Source organism: Labeo rohita, chromosome 5 (assembly GCF_022985175.1).
Source record: "Labeo rohita strain BAU-BD-2019 chromosome 5, IGBB_LRoh.1.0, whole genome shotgun sequence".
Taxonomy (NCBI): Eukaryota; Metazoa; Chordata; class Actinopteri; order Cypriniformes; family Cyprinidae; genus Labeo; species Labeo rohita.
The window spans coordinates 25,082,434-25,096,792 of record NC_066873.1 but is presented as its reverse complement, the minus strand read 5'-3'; the positions used below and the strand labels follow the sequence as shown (position 1 = coordinate 25,096,792).

At 36.0% G+C, this 14,359-nt stretch overlaps 1 protein-coding gene across 1 annotated transcript in view; it reads right to left on the bottom strand.

The window, feature by feature from the left end:
* Positions 1-3,692: 3,692 nt before the first annotated feature.
* The window catches only part of arhgef28a (Rho guanine nucleotide exchange factor (GEF) 28a), a 77,005-nt gene continuing 66,338 nt past the window's right edge, over positions 3,693-14,359 (bottom strand). The window contains 2 exon segments of the mRNA XM_051109490.1: positions 3,693-4,418; positions 9,247-9,574. Of these exon segments, the coding sequence (XP_050965447.1) occupies positions 4,261-4,418; positions 9,247-9,574 (486 nt within the window). The 3' untranslated portion in view covers positions 3,693-4,260.

Sequence of the window (14,359 nt, the reverse complement as noted above, 5' to 3'; positions counted from 1 at the left end):
CAAACTAGGGCTGTCAAACGATTAATCGCGATTAATCGCTTACAAAATAAAAGTTTGAGTTGCCTTCTATATATGTGTGTACTGTGTGTAATTATATATATATATATATATATATATATATATTAGTATATATATTAGTATATATAAATACAAACACGTATAATGTATATTATCTATAAATAAATATATTTTGTACAGGTCCTCACAGCAACCTGTCAACATAAATGTTCTGTTTAACTTGAAATGACAGAAATGTATTATGTAATGATAGTACTACTACTACTAATAAAATTATTATTGAAATTTTATTTTTTTTAAGGAATATTTACCACAAAAATCATAGAAATTCACAACATAGTATTTCTGGGAAAAAAAAAAAAAAATATATATATATATATATATATATATAAGATTAATTAATATATATATGTCACACCCCTGGACTTTTTAGTTGGTTTCTCCCATCATCTCCCCTGCAGCTCTGTGTGTTTTGGTTTCTCCCTCATTGTCTGCACCTGTGTTTGTAATCAGTCTGTGTATATATAGCCTGTGTTTTCCCTAAAAGAGAAACAAAAACGAAAAAAAAAATAAAAAAAAAATTATATGGATAAAAGAAAAAAAACGTAATTTGAAAAATAATTAAACAAAACAGAATTTAGGAAAAAATAATTTTTATAGGGCCCTAATATTCAGTTCTGTCACAGCTAAATGTGTTGCTACATAAAGCAAACCATATAATAATTGAGTTAATTATTTGCTAATGACTTGCTTTCCCCTCACTGATCTCTATATTATAAACTATACATAAATTATTTTATATATATTATAACCATCAGGGCTTGTAACCCAAAGGCCGCTGGTTCGATTCATGCACCAGCAAGAAATTGAAGGTGGGGACTGTGAATGAACAGGGCTCTTTCCACCTTCAGTACCATGACTGAAGTGCCCTTGAGCAAGGCACTGAACCCCCAGTTGCTCCCCGGGCGCTGGAGCAATGGCTGCCCACTGCTCCGGGTGTGTGTGTGCACTCGTGATGGGTTAAATGCAGAGGACCAGTTTTGAGTGGGTCACCATACTTGACAATACGTCGTCACTTCACTTTACTTACAGGTTGGTGTTTCAGCCACGTTTCAAAGTGACGTCACAACTCATGTAACATCTAGAATTCAGAGTTCCCCACTTGGAAATACAACTTTCCTTGTTCACTAATTACGATATTTCCAACCCCACTTGAAGGACACATACTAACAGACAGGCGGAGTGATACAAAGAGTGAGAAGCCCGAAGTGCTCTTAAATACTAGCACTTGTAACACAACAATCAAAATCAAGGGCCAATTTAAAAGAAATAACAAGCAGGGCAGTGAAAAGAATTAGTGCAAAAAATTAGTGCAGCTGAATGTGGGGGTGAGAACTTGAAGGGTTTAAGGAAAACACACTGTATTTTGACATGACAGGAGAACAAGTTCAGTTTCACCACTCATTTTTTATCATTTACAGATTTTAATTTTATTGTAATGCACTATTAATGGATAAAACATGTTTGTGTATATAAGATCAAATAAAAAATAAACAATTTAAAGATAATGATTTGGGGCTCCTTAGTGTCCTAGAGGATGCCTGGTATACCCCACCATTACACCCCAGCTTATAACATTTCATTCTGCTTCAAATGGCTTGGTAGCCATTTTTTATGTTGATCACTTTTGTGTCCCCTTGTGTCTCAGGATTAACACACCTGCCAAAATAGTATGTAGAATATGCATAGTAAAGGTGTTTTTTCTTTAAAAGTGCCATAGGTGGTATACTAGTTAATGGCTGTTATTTATTTGCTGGGATGACAGGTTTACAGTGGAACTCCTCCTAAAGTCATTACGGTGCCATGGGGAGGTGTTTTGTACTGTTGGCTACTGTTGCCACCCACAGATGCATTACTCAGCGGCGGTATATATTGACTTTGTCAGTGCAAATAACCTTTAGAGGTCCCTAAATAATAGGGAGAAAGAATAAAAAAAAAAAAAAAATTAAGATTTTTCTCTAATCATTCTGAATATGTAACAAATCAGAGATTCTAAAAATATCTGACAGTGTGCTTTAAAGCGATAGTTCACCCAAAAATAAATATTCTATCATTAATTACTCACCTTTATGTCATTACAAACCTGTAAGAGCATCATTTCCAGAACACAAATTAAGATATTTTTGATGAAATCCAAAAGCTTTCTGACCCTGCATAGACAGCAATGCAACCATCATGTTCAAGGCCCAGAAAGGTAGTAAGGACATTGTTAAAATAGTCCATGTGACATCAGTTGTTCAACAGTAATTTTACGAAGCTATGAAAGGTCTTACAGGTTTGAAACGGCATGAGGGTGACTAATTAATAACAAAAATTTCAGTTTCAAACTATTTTTTTGATAACTATCTGCAGTTGTAGTGAGACCTTTTCCCTATTTTCTAGAGACAATGTGTCTACTTTAAAAAGTTTTAAAAGCTTTTAGGTGAGAATGTTCAATTTAACAAAGGTAAAAAACACATATGCATTGTTTTTCTGACAAGCAGCATTTGTCTTATCTTGTACTGATAACTGTTTTACTAACTACTGAAAGACTGTACTGTGGATTATTAATGAATTGGTTATAAAGTTTTAAATTGGCAAACTGATCAGACTCTTCACATTACTTGTGCAGCTAAATGCTTTTGTTGCAACAATGGGAAAAAAAAAAAATAATAATAATGTTTGGATTTGCAATTACAGTCTGATATATTCAGTCTCAAGAAAGCCCTATTCTGAGAATCAGGCCTTGTCAGGCAATACATTTGTTACATTTTTATGACATAAGCTATTACTGTGAAAGTGTAACTTGAATAAGAGTAAATCTCCAATTTAATTATCAACAAAAAATTAAAATTGCCGTAAGTAGATCCGCATTTAAAAAATGCATAGATGCTAATGTACCGACAATGAATTTAAAATATCTAATTGGAGGTGTTATATACATAAACATCATTGTAAATATTAGATATCATAATGCTAATGGATGGAAATTGTTTAAAACAAGAAAAAACACAAAAGCTGATGTATGAACATTTACTACATATATCACCTGATACACCAGTCTACATACAACAATTATACAAAACATGTACTATGTACATAAAAATGATTCCTTACAAATATCAACAATAAATAAGGTCTAAGCATTGGAAGAAACAAAACACAAAGAATAGCAAGTGTTTTCATGCGCAGTGATCTGTTTTTCAGTAGAACGATAAGCCATTAAAAAAAAGCAAATACACACTGAATTCTTGTCACTTTAACTCAAGTACATATATACACCTAGTACTGGTCTGTAGTCATTTCTTTTACAACAATTATGGCTTTAATTCGAATTGGGACTTTTTCAGTATGACTGAAATGAGAGTAGGCCTGAATTTATGCCATTTGCAAAAATGCAGCCTATGTGTGACCAAAAAGTGTTGATCTGCCAAACAATGAATGTAACCAACAACATGCAAAATGCATGAACAAAGACTTTAGGCTGATAAGGCAACATAATGACCCAAAGTATCAAGAAATATATTTGAATGCCAGTTTGTAATCTCAATGCTGATGAGACTTTTTTTAGACATTTGCTGCATGTGGCTGATAAGCACCAGTGAATCTGAACTGTTTCAGAAGAGTAAAGCATGACACATATTACACATTCTCCTCCATATGGACATGTGAAACCAGTTTCCAAATGTGAGAGATTGAATCTGAAAGGTGACAATGTGATTCCTTACTCTAACACGCACACATACATGCATACATAACCCTGACTCATATAGTAGGCGGTGAATGCTTTTATAAACCAAGTCATCATTCATCTACTGAAAGAAAGGGTCAGTATTTTTGTGGTCTGATCTGAACTGACATGGACAGTTGGAGAAAAATACATTGTGCAGCAATGTGGGTGGGGGACTTTTGTGTGTGTGACTAAACGTGTGCTGAAACTGCCTAACCTGATTCTGTCACTGCAGGCTCCAGGCTATAAAGCAAAATACAGCCACTCAGACAAGCCCCATCTCACACATGGACTAAAGCAAGTGCTGTGAAGTCTGGAGAATGTCACAGAAGGCCGAAAGTTTGCTAAGATTAAAGAAAGAATCAAAAAAGCACAAAATAAGGAACGAGGATCAGATCCTGGTCCAAATCTCAAATTGCAAATCCATGTCCAAATGTTTTGTTTCAACACCAACCAAAGATTGTTTGTTCATTTCAGAGATACACAATATTCTCCTCTCCGTCAGTATCTCTGTTCTCTGTCTCCATGGTAACAAAGGGCTGGTTGACGAGCAGGACGTCGGTTTGATGAAGCCCTGCCCCTGTTACTCCGGCTGACCAAGATTCTTGGACCTGGCTGAGCTGACCCACATCTGTGAAGACAAGATCGGATGTTATTACTCATTGCGTCATCAATAGTCACCATAGGTACATTATTCATAACTTTCGTCTTGTCGATTCATTTTCCATAAGAGAAGGAGATCTAAAGCAGAATGTTTGTGGATTTTGGATGCTGGATGGTATTTTATAATACAAAGCTTCACAAAGTACAAAAAAAAGTTTAACAGAAGTGCCTTCGTCTGCTATATTCCAAGTTGAAATTTAAAGGGATAGTTCAACCAAAAACGAAAATTCTGTCATTAATTACTCACCTTCATGTCGTGCCAAACCTGCAAGATTTTTATTCATCTTCAGAACACAAATTAAGATATTTTTGAAGAAACTTCTGACCCTGCATACACTCTTAAAAATAAAAGTGCTTCATGATGCCATAGAAGAACTTTTGTCTAAGTGTTTAACATCTGAACAACCTTTCTGTTTCACAAAAGGTTCTTTGTGGCGAAAGAAGGTTCTTCAGATTATAAACAGGTAAGAAAGAGATGGGTCTTTGTGAAACCAAAAATTGTTCTTCTATGGCATTGCTGAGAAGAACCTTTTAAACACTTTTATTTTTAAGAGTGCAGACAGCAATGCAACTGAAACATTCAAGTCCCAGAAAGGTAGTAAGGACATCATTAAAATAGTCGATGTGACATCAGTGGTTCAACCGTAATTTTATGAAGCTACAAGAATACTTTTTGTGTGCAAGGAAAACAAAAATAATGACTTCATTCAACAATTTCTTTTCTTGGCAGTGTCAGTCTTCGGCACACAGTTCATGAGAGTACCACAACACATTGGATGTGTTAGTAGCTCTCAGATTTCACCAAAAATATCTTAATTTTCATTTTTGGGTGAACTATTTCTTTAAGTCATTCTTCACTGATAATCTTCCTACTATATGTGTGAGGAACAGAAATGTTTTATTTTTTTTATTTTTGAACAAACTATTATGTTCATGTTACATTCATGCTAAAAGAAAAAAATATATATATATAATCCACACAATCCAGCTCAATCTATCACGTCATTTACATTCATGTGATGTTGTGAATGAAACTGATGAATCACTCTCGTTTAATTACCTGCTTCTCAACAGGGACTATGACCCAATTTCATTACCTCTATTCTGAATGTTTGTGTATGTGAGGTAATGTTGTTAGCTAAGCAACATTAGGTCAAACAATGACTATTGTGAAGCTGTGGTCTTGACCTCTGAATAAATAGTTTAACAAAGCACTGTTATATGCTTGTTGATTTAAGCAGCACTTCAATCAAGGCCTTCATATATACCAGGGGTGGCAAACTCCGGTACTGGAGAGCCACACCCCTGCAGAGTTCAGCTCCAACCCTAATTAAAACTCACCTGCCTGTAGCTTTCTAGTAATCTTGCAGACCTTGATTAGTTTGTTCAGGTGCATTTGATTAGGGTTAAAGCAAAACTCTGCAGGGCTGCGGCTCTCCAGGACTGACATTTATTTTATACTTCGTATAGTTCAAGTCTATTAACATAATTACTGACATATCGCTTAAGACTTAATAAAATAAAACTTAAACTTTTAAACTTTATTTGGATTACTGCTTGTGCACATGCAAGGGTTACTGCACCCCAAAATAAAAATGTAGTAATTAATCACTTATGCCCATGTCATTCCAAACCCGTAAAAGCTATGTAATATATGTAAGATATTTATGCAATGTTAGATATTTTCAACAAATCAATGTCCAGAAACATAGCAAGGAGATCAGTAAAATAATCCATGTGACATCAGGGGTTCAACCGTAATTTTAGGAAGCTACGAGAATACTTTTTGTACGCAAAGAAAACAAAAATAATGACTTTATTCAACAATTCGTCTCCTCCGCATCACCCTAGCGACATTTTGGAGTGCATCCACTAATGCAAACAGCAAATGCAGTTCTGTGTCAGTTGCGTCATTGTTACATCATTTACGCTTTGATTTGAATGAAATGAATGAATACGATGTTTGTTTTAGTCGATACGTTCCAAAATGCCGCTGAAGTGACATGGAGGAGACAAATTGTTGAATAAAGTCATTCTCATATTAAAGTTCTTGTAGCTTCGTAAAATTACAGATGAACCCCTGATGTCACGTGGATTATTTTACCGATCTCCTTGTTGCGTTTCTGGACGTTGATTGTGTTAATTACATTCCTGTCTATGGGAGGGTCAGAGAGCTTTTACGGGACTGGAAAGACATGGGGGTAAGTGATTAATGACAAAATTTTCATTTTGGGGTGGAGTAACCCTTTAATATTAAGCCTAAAATGTGTTTTAATGTCACTAGTGATAAGGATTTTATGATCCTTAAATAATATCGGTCTTTAAATGCAAAATATTTAAAGTGTACCTAAAATATACTTGCAATAGCTCCATTTTCGTGCAATCAAATATACAGTTGGACTTCAGCACTACTTCCACACAATTAAAGTGCATTAAGTACATAAAAAAAAAAGTGCAATTAAGTACAAAATTAATTGTTGTTCCAATTTAGCAGATTTTAAAATATACCAGTTTAGTACACTAATAGTACAACAGCAGGGTATTTTTATTAAGGACATAAAATGTAAATGTATTTGTAGTTTACTTAGCATTAAATAAATGTATTTTAAATATATTTTAGTATATTTACTTTTCACTAGGCTAAAAGGACAAGTAACATTCATATTTACACACTTTTGTACGTACAGTAGACTGAGGAGATCTTTGAGTTTGCTAACTGAATGATGACAATACACTGTAAAAAATAAAAAACAATTTGTTGAGTCAGCTTAAAATAATTAGTTACCCTGCTGCCTTAAAATTTAAAGTTCAGTCAACTAAAATAAGTTTATTCAACTTGAAATGTTAAGTTGTACTAAGTAACAACTTAGATATTTGTGTTTGCTAAACTTAACAGATGGGTAAGTAACCCAGCTACCTTAAAATTTTAAGTTGATTCAACTCAAATATCTAATAAGTTGTCACTTAGTATAATTTAACATTTCAAGTTGCATAAACTTTTTTTTTTTGAGTTGACTGAATTTAAAAATGTAAGACAGCCAGTTTACAAATTATTTTAAGTTGACTGAACAAATTGTTTTTTTCAGTGTAGTGGAAACAAAAATATTTTCAATTATATTATTATTCATCTGCATTTAGCTCTACTGAAGGTCTACTCCTTTGTTCAAATATCAGTTTATGCATGTGCATGTGTCTTCAGCATGATAACTAGACATTTAGGATTTAATTTGTTGAATAAGGCTGATATTTTCATTCTCTTTGTGCACAAAAAGTATTTCCGTAGCTTCATAAAGTTATGGCTGAACCACTGATGTCACATGGACTATTTTAATGATGTCCCTACTACCTTTGTGGGCCTTGAATGTGTCAGCTGCATTGCTGTCTATGGGTCAGAAGGCTTTTGGATTTCATCAAAATATCTTAATTTGTGTTTTGAAGAAGAACAAAGTGTGTATATGAGGGTGAGTATTTAATGACAGAAATGTCATTTTTTTAGGTGAACTAACCCAAAAACTTAAATGCAGTGTTACAGAGTTTTTCTGTAGAAAGCAGGGAATTCTAGGTAAACAAATGTAGTAAATGTGCGTTGCAGGTATTTATGTTAAATAAGACCCAACAGATCATAAGATTAGCTAGGAAGTGGGACCCTAATCCAGCTAAACATACACCCTTGTGCGCGTTCTGTCAATAATGAGAGAGGGTTAATGAGGCAATCAATACACACAAAGGATACAACCTTTAAATCAAGTAAATGACAAGATGTGTTATTATAATATCCACCTATAAAATCTTGCATTTCACTTCTGCGTTCAACAAGCACCTTTACACATTACAGTGATGAAGTGTATGCGTGCGTTTGTGTGTGAGAGGGAGACAATTCATAATGTTAAACAGACAACGCAGACAGCTCATGTGTAAAAAACAGATGAATAAGTTTCCATCCCTCTCCCCTCCTCTCCCTTGTAAGATGACAGGTCACTCTGTAATGAGTTTGGTAAAGATTTTTTAGATCAATGTTCCAATCAGTCTCGCGTAGCTGGAGGCCCTTGATTCACACGCCACTGTCACCGCGATAGTCAATAGACAGAGGTGTAATTGATCGCAGAGACAGATGTGTATCTGTGTGTGCTTGTACCTGTGCGTGATAGAGTGAGGATGAATCTGTGTTATTAAACACAGATTAACAACACAAAGAGAGCAAATCGACCTTCACTGCTGCGGCACAAGTTATAGTAATGATGTGATGAAATCAAATCTTTCTTTTGCTCTATGGCATAGTTAAGAGCCAAACATACAAAACAAAACAGGTCCAGCTTGCTATGTGGTTAACTATGGGCAGTTATATAATAGCAGAAATATTCCAATCATTAGAGATTCTGCAATACCTTTTATATTGCGGTAAATCCGTGACATGGTTTGGCATCAAAAAACTATAGCACGGAATTCAAAGCGTGTTGCAGATGAGTGCTTCTTCTGTGAAGAGCTTGGTTGATTATAATGGGAGCAATTTGTTTGGACGTGTCACACCATGTGTCTGGTGAAGTTATGATGTAACTGTAGGTTGTTTACAGTTAAGCATTACTTTTTAGAGTACTGTTTTTAACTTAAGTGTTATGTAATGTGAAGCTATTTTCTCACTGAGCCAGACTTCATCAGTTATAATCTTACCACAAAAAAACAAAAAATAAATAAATAAATAAAATTGAAAAACTTGAAAACACTGTGACATAAGTCTCCTCTACCCACCTCTACTGTCAACACAACTAAGTAACTAGTGACTCCAGTAAAAACATTACCATTGTTTGGGATCTCTGTTAGACTTCTCAGAGGGCTTGAGTACATTGTTCCTCCAGTCCAGCTCTCATGCCCTGCAGGAACATCGGATACTCCAGAGCTCTGTCTGTGGTTGGATCGTGCCAGGAGTGAATTGAGACTGTTCTGAGCACTGGGAGAATCTGAGTATCCTATAGATCCTGAGTGCATGTGGACAGTCTGATGCTGACGGTGTGGATGATGTTGAAGGTGGATGTGCCTGTTGTTCAGAGAGGGAGATGTAAATGCTGCCTCGTTCACAAAAATGGATCCATGCCCGTCCTGACCACCCAGGTGATGGTGACCAGTGTCCTGCAAGACAGACATGCACATTAGACCCTTATTTTTGGACTTTTGAAATCTTCCGCTCTCACCGCCCAGTCAACTCTTTTTCATGAGAAATGGAAACAAGCCAAATTTCGCTGAGATTCGACTACATTTGGGGTGTGCTCAACAAACTTGAAATTCTTTCCTAATGACCTTAACTTAATGACCTTAACAGCACGTAATTAATAATTACACAAGACCATTAGTAACCTGTGAATTAGGTTAAGAACGAGAACACAGAACAGTGCGGTTAGTCTTAAAATCTTAAATTACGTTGGTGCAGACTGCCTTGTGGGCAACACACCGGCATGTAGCACCGTTGAGCTTCAGGCGCTCCAGGTTCCGAGTACCGGCTTGTGGACCTTTCCCTATCCTGTCCCCCTCTGTCTCTCCCACTTCGCTTCCTGTCCACTTACTGTCCTATCGAAATAAAGGTTTAAATTCTTCAAGGGGTCATATGATTTATTCCTTTGTCTTTGGAGTGTTACAAGCTGTTTGTGCATATATAAGATCTGTAAAGTTGCAAAGATTAAAGTATCAAACCCAAAGAGATATTCTTTATAACAGTTAAGACTCAGCCACGTCTTCCAAAAACGGCTCATTCAAACAAGCCCCCACAAATCTTGGTCACTGTGTGGGAAGATTTGCATCACACTGCCCAAATGTATATGCAAAGAAAGACGACATAACTTTTATTCTCGCTGTAGTATTACAACTTGTGAAAACAAAACTACTTTGTTTGGGCTTCCAAAAGAGGACACAACTATAAATCAGTGGTTAAACAATATTCCAGAAGGGTACAACCCACATATTTAAGTGTGTGCAGCACATTTTACGGAGGACTGTTACCTGAACCTGGGAGTTTGCTGTCGCTCCAACTTTGTAAGGACAGTCTGGTGCTTCTGTCTCACAGCCTGTAAGTATGTTTTCATAATTACAAGAATTTGCCACGTACTATTCAAACGCGCGTTTCGAGCAGTGTAGAGTAGCGCTTGTTGTTTGTTGTTTCTATGATCACAAATGCAGAAATGGTGTTTTGTTTACATATTATCGTCCCAGTGGCACAGTGCAATGCAATGCATAAAAAGACAGTACAAGTCATTATAATCAGTAATTATGTCCCCACTGGATGCAACAAATTCCTTGTTTATAATGGGTTTTGTTGTCTTTGTCTCATTGCGTCGGGACACTGCGTTAAAATATATTAAGGGGTGTAACATTTCCGTCACACGCTTGAGGTATTCGGCCAATCACAATGGACTGGATAGCTGGTCAATCAGAGCACACCACGCTTTTTAGAATGATGAGCTTTGTAAAAATTGACATGTTTCAGAAAGGCGGGGCAGAGAGGAGCAACAGTAATGTACGGTATGTGGAAAAGAATGTGTTTTTTTGATCCTTAAACCACATAACACATTGCATTACACCAAACACACAAAATAATGTTCTTTATAGCAACGTCATATGACACCTTTAAGAAAAACATTTGCGACACTGCTGACGAGAACCGATCTGAAGTGCGTCACTCACATATCACTACAATATATACAAATACAACTTATAAACAATGCAATCATGGTGCATACTGTTGCACCTCATTCAAATTATATAATAAAAGTAATGTCCAGATGGAAGGCTTTTGGCAAAGGTGTGTTTAGCACCTTGTGTGTTATTTTCAGTAAAGCTTTGCAGCTTCAGATTATGTGTAATGAGACACAATTTTGCCACACCTTTTAAAGTCATTATACAGAACATATAGAAGTAATAAACTTACGTAATGTGTGTAATGCTAAGAGTTAGTATGGAAAACAACTACAAATTATAAAAGAGAAAAGAAATATTGTTGAACATTTTGGGGAAAAAAAAATAGCAAAAGTATAGAAAATGTAATTCATCTAAAATTAAATTATAATGTAATCAGGGAACATTTAAGTAGAATAAGTTTTATTGCTCTGCCATTTTAATCAACCATGATATTGAATTAAGTTTTAATTTCCAGCTTACCTCTATTAGCACCAGCTGTATTATTTTTTAATTACCTTCACATGACATCATCTGGTCATTCAAAGGATAGTTTTCCATAGTTTTCTTTTGTGCGTACTTCACTTTATCACATTTAGAAACAGCTGTTTCACTTTAGAAAATTGACAGCGGAGCCTACCGTATGATGCCGTTTTTCCATCATAAATCATATCCACCTCTTCATCTCTCTTCCTGAGCTTCTCCTCATTCATTCAGTTGGTTGGTTGCACGTGAATTAAAGACCAGACTGAATCATTGAACCACAAGCTCAAAATCACCGTACTGTGCTAATCAGCCCCCACAAACAATACCATGAATAAAACTGGGGCCTGAGGCGGATCTATTGTATGCGGTTCGCGTGTGTGGGAGAGTCTTAAAGGCAGACACAAAAATATATTCCCCAAAAGGTCAAAGCTTAGATGGTGGATACACACTCAGAAGCTATTTAAAGTCATGATTTCACGAATTCCATTCTGAGAGGGAATCCACATAGTAGCGATAAGAGGCTTTGGAAAAGCCACACTATTGCACTCGTCCACTTTCTCATCATTCTAATCAAACTGCACAAACAAATGAAACATCACTTCCCTGACCTGCAGAGTTAAGCACACAGAGTTGTTTTTAATTATTTTGCCTTGGTGGGGACTTTTCAATTATCATTAATCATTAGCTTGTTTATTAGCACACAGTCAAGAGGCTGAAGCTAAGACCGCATCACACGGCCTAAGACTGATGAGCCATGAATTGCTCTCATTATCCCAGGTAATGAATCAGAGGCTTAGCTGTGTGTGAAAAACAGACGCTTGACCGCAACTGAATCCTCCCTGTGTACAGGAGGTTGAAGGAAAGAAATGTTTTCTTCCTCAGTGGGCTGCCACACCTGATTTGACTCTGCCTGAAAAAACAACAACATTGCCTTCGGACCTTATAAATTCCATTGTGTTTGGGTTTCTGCCATAGTCGTATTTATTTGTTAAGGCATGTTTAGAAGGACTGGTCTCTGAATTTAATCCAATAATCCAAAATACTGTTCAGCTCAAAGACAAGAAGAAAGAAAGAAAGAAATACGCACACTTAGGAACAATAAGAACCTGAAGAAATAGGGATGCTTATTACCACATTGATCAAATCATTTTTGTCTGGTCAAACCCTTTTTGGATGGTAACGTAGAGTATATAATATTTTACTTTTGGACAGATGTATGCTTCAAGAATGGTCTGTCCATCCAGAGAAAAGAGATAAAACAGTAAGAAAGAGAAGAATGCAAAACATCTGAAAAATTTAAGGAAAAGCAGAATAAAAGGAGACAGAAGGGATTTACAAGACGGAAAAAAAGCAAATGGGATCAACAAAAAAAAAAAGATATATAGCCTCTCTTCCTTGAATTCATAACTGACAGTTTTGTTCCATCTTCAAAGTCAGATGTGAGCGGCTTTGGGAGAGCTTTCCTCTGACATCACTACCTGGGTGTTTTGGCAACAGAGTAAAGGAGGGATGAGGAAAGAGCAGAGGAGCAAAGACATTTTTCAGTGTTTAGAAGACGTGCTGCGTCTCCAGACACCCGCTGTGCACAAAGGCTTTTATGACATACCCACAGCTCACAGCTATAGCTTTTAGGAATATTTCAAGCATACACAAACAGATACGGAAAGCATGCATATGAACACACAGGCAGAAACTACAAAGTTCCAAAAGCAAACGAAAGCACGCTTAGTACCACTAGTGGCAGTCCAACACAGGAGCCAAGACAACCTCAGTTTCCTCAGAAATAGTTCTAAATAAACTTATTAAACTACTTTTGATCAATCTCTTACTAACGTGCATAACTCAAACGCCTATTTCATATGTGGTAGTCTAAGCAAGTTCAAATCATTGTATGAGAGCCAGAGGAAGGCTGACAGCCAAAAGTCTTATCTGATGTATTGACCAATCAAAATATGAATATGCAAATTAAAATCTTCTTTCAAAAGCGTGGCTGAAAAGGCAAAAGGAGAACTAAAATTTGTCTCCTTGCAGATAAATGAGCAAATCAACTAAGGCATTCATTAGAGACTGTCACTGTTTCTAAAAACCATTGATTGCTGTGCATCGACGAAGTGGTTGGCTGGTGTTCAAAAACTGATGATTGTTAAAAGTACACTATAAAGGAACCTTTGTTTCAGTTTGAGTTTAAAATAAACAAAATACTGTTATTCAGCCAGTACAAATCAAATACAAAACTGAAATACAAAACAGTTCAAAAAAATTATACTCGTCCTACCCAGTCATTACAGCCTACAAAAATGATTGATATACAGAGCTGTAAGGTTCAAAGTTTTTGTCATTTCACCTTGCATTTTACCAAGTAAACACAATATGGCTCAAACCATCAGATTAATTTGCTCATATGAGAAGTTCCAAAGAACAACTGACGTAAAAAGCATGTAACATGCAATTTAGTTTCAACCACAGATACCTATCTATGTAATGAAGCATTAAACAACAAAAAAGAAATGAAAATGTTCATTGTTACTATGCAAGATGAGCAGGTTTGAGCAAAGGTAAAGTCAGCATAAAACAGAAACTGCAACAATTTTTTTTCTCCCTACTGTGAGATAGGCTTCTCAAACAAAGAAAAAAATGTACGGTGGGGATTTGATTTTGGTAATTGACCGGTAATTGACCGGATTGTTGTTGTTTGCTAACCTGCTTAAGTCAGACGTCACACACTGACGTTTCCAGATTCAAACACTCCATGAAATCTCAAAA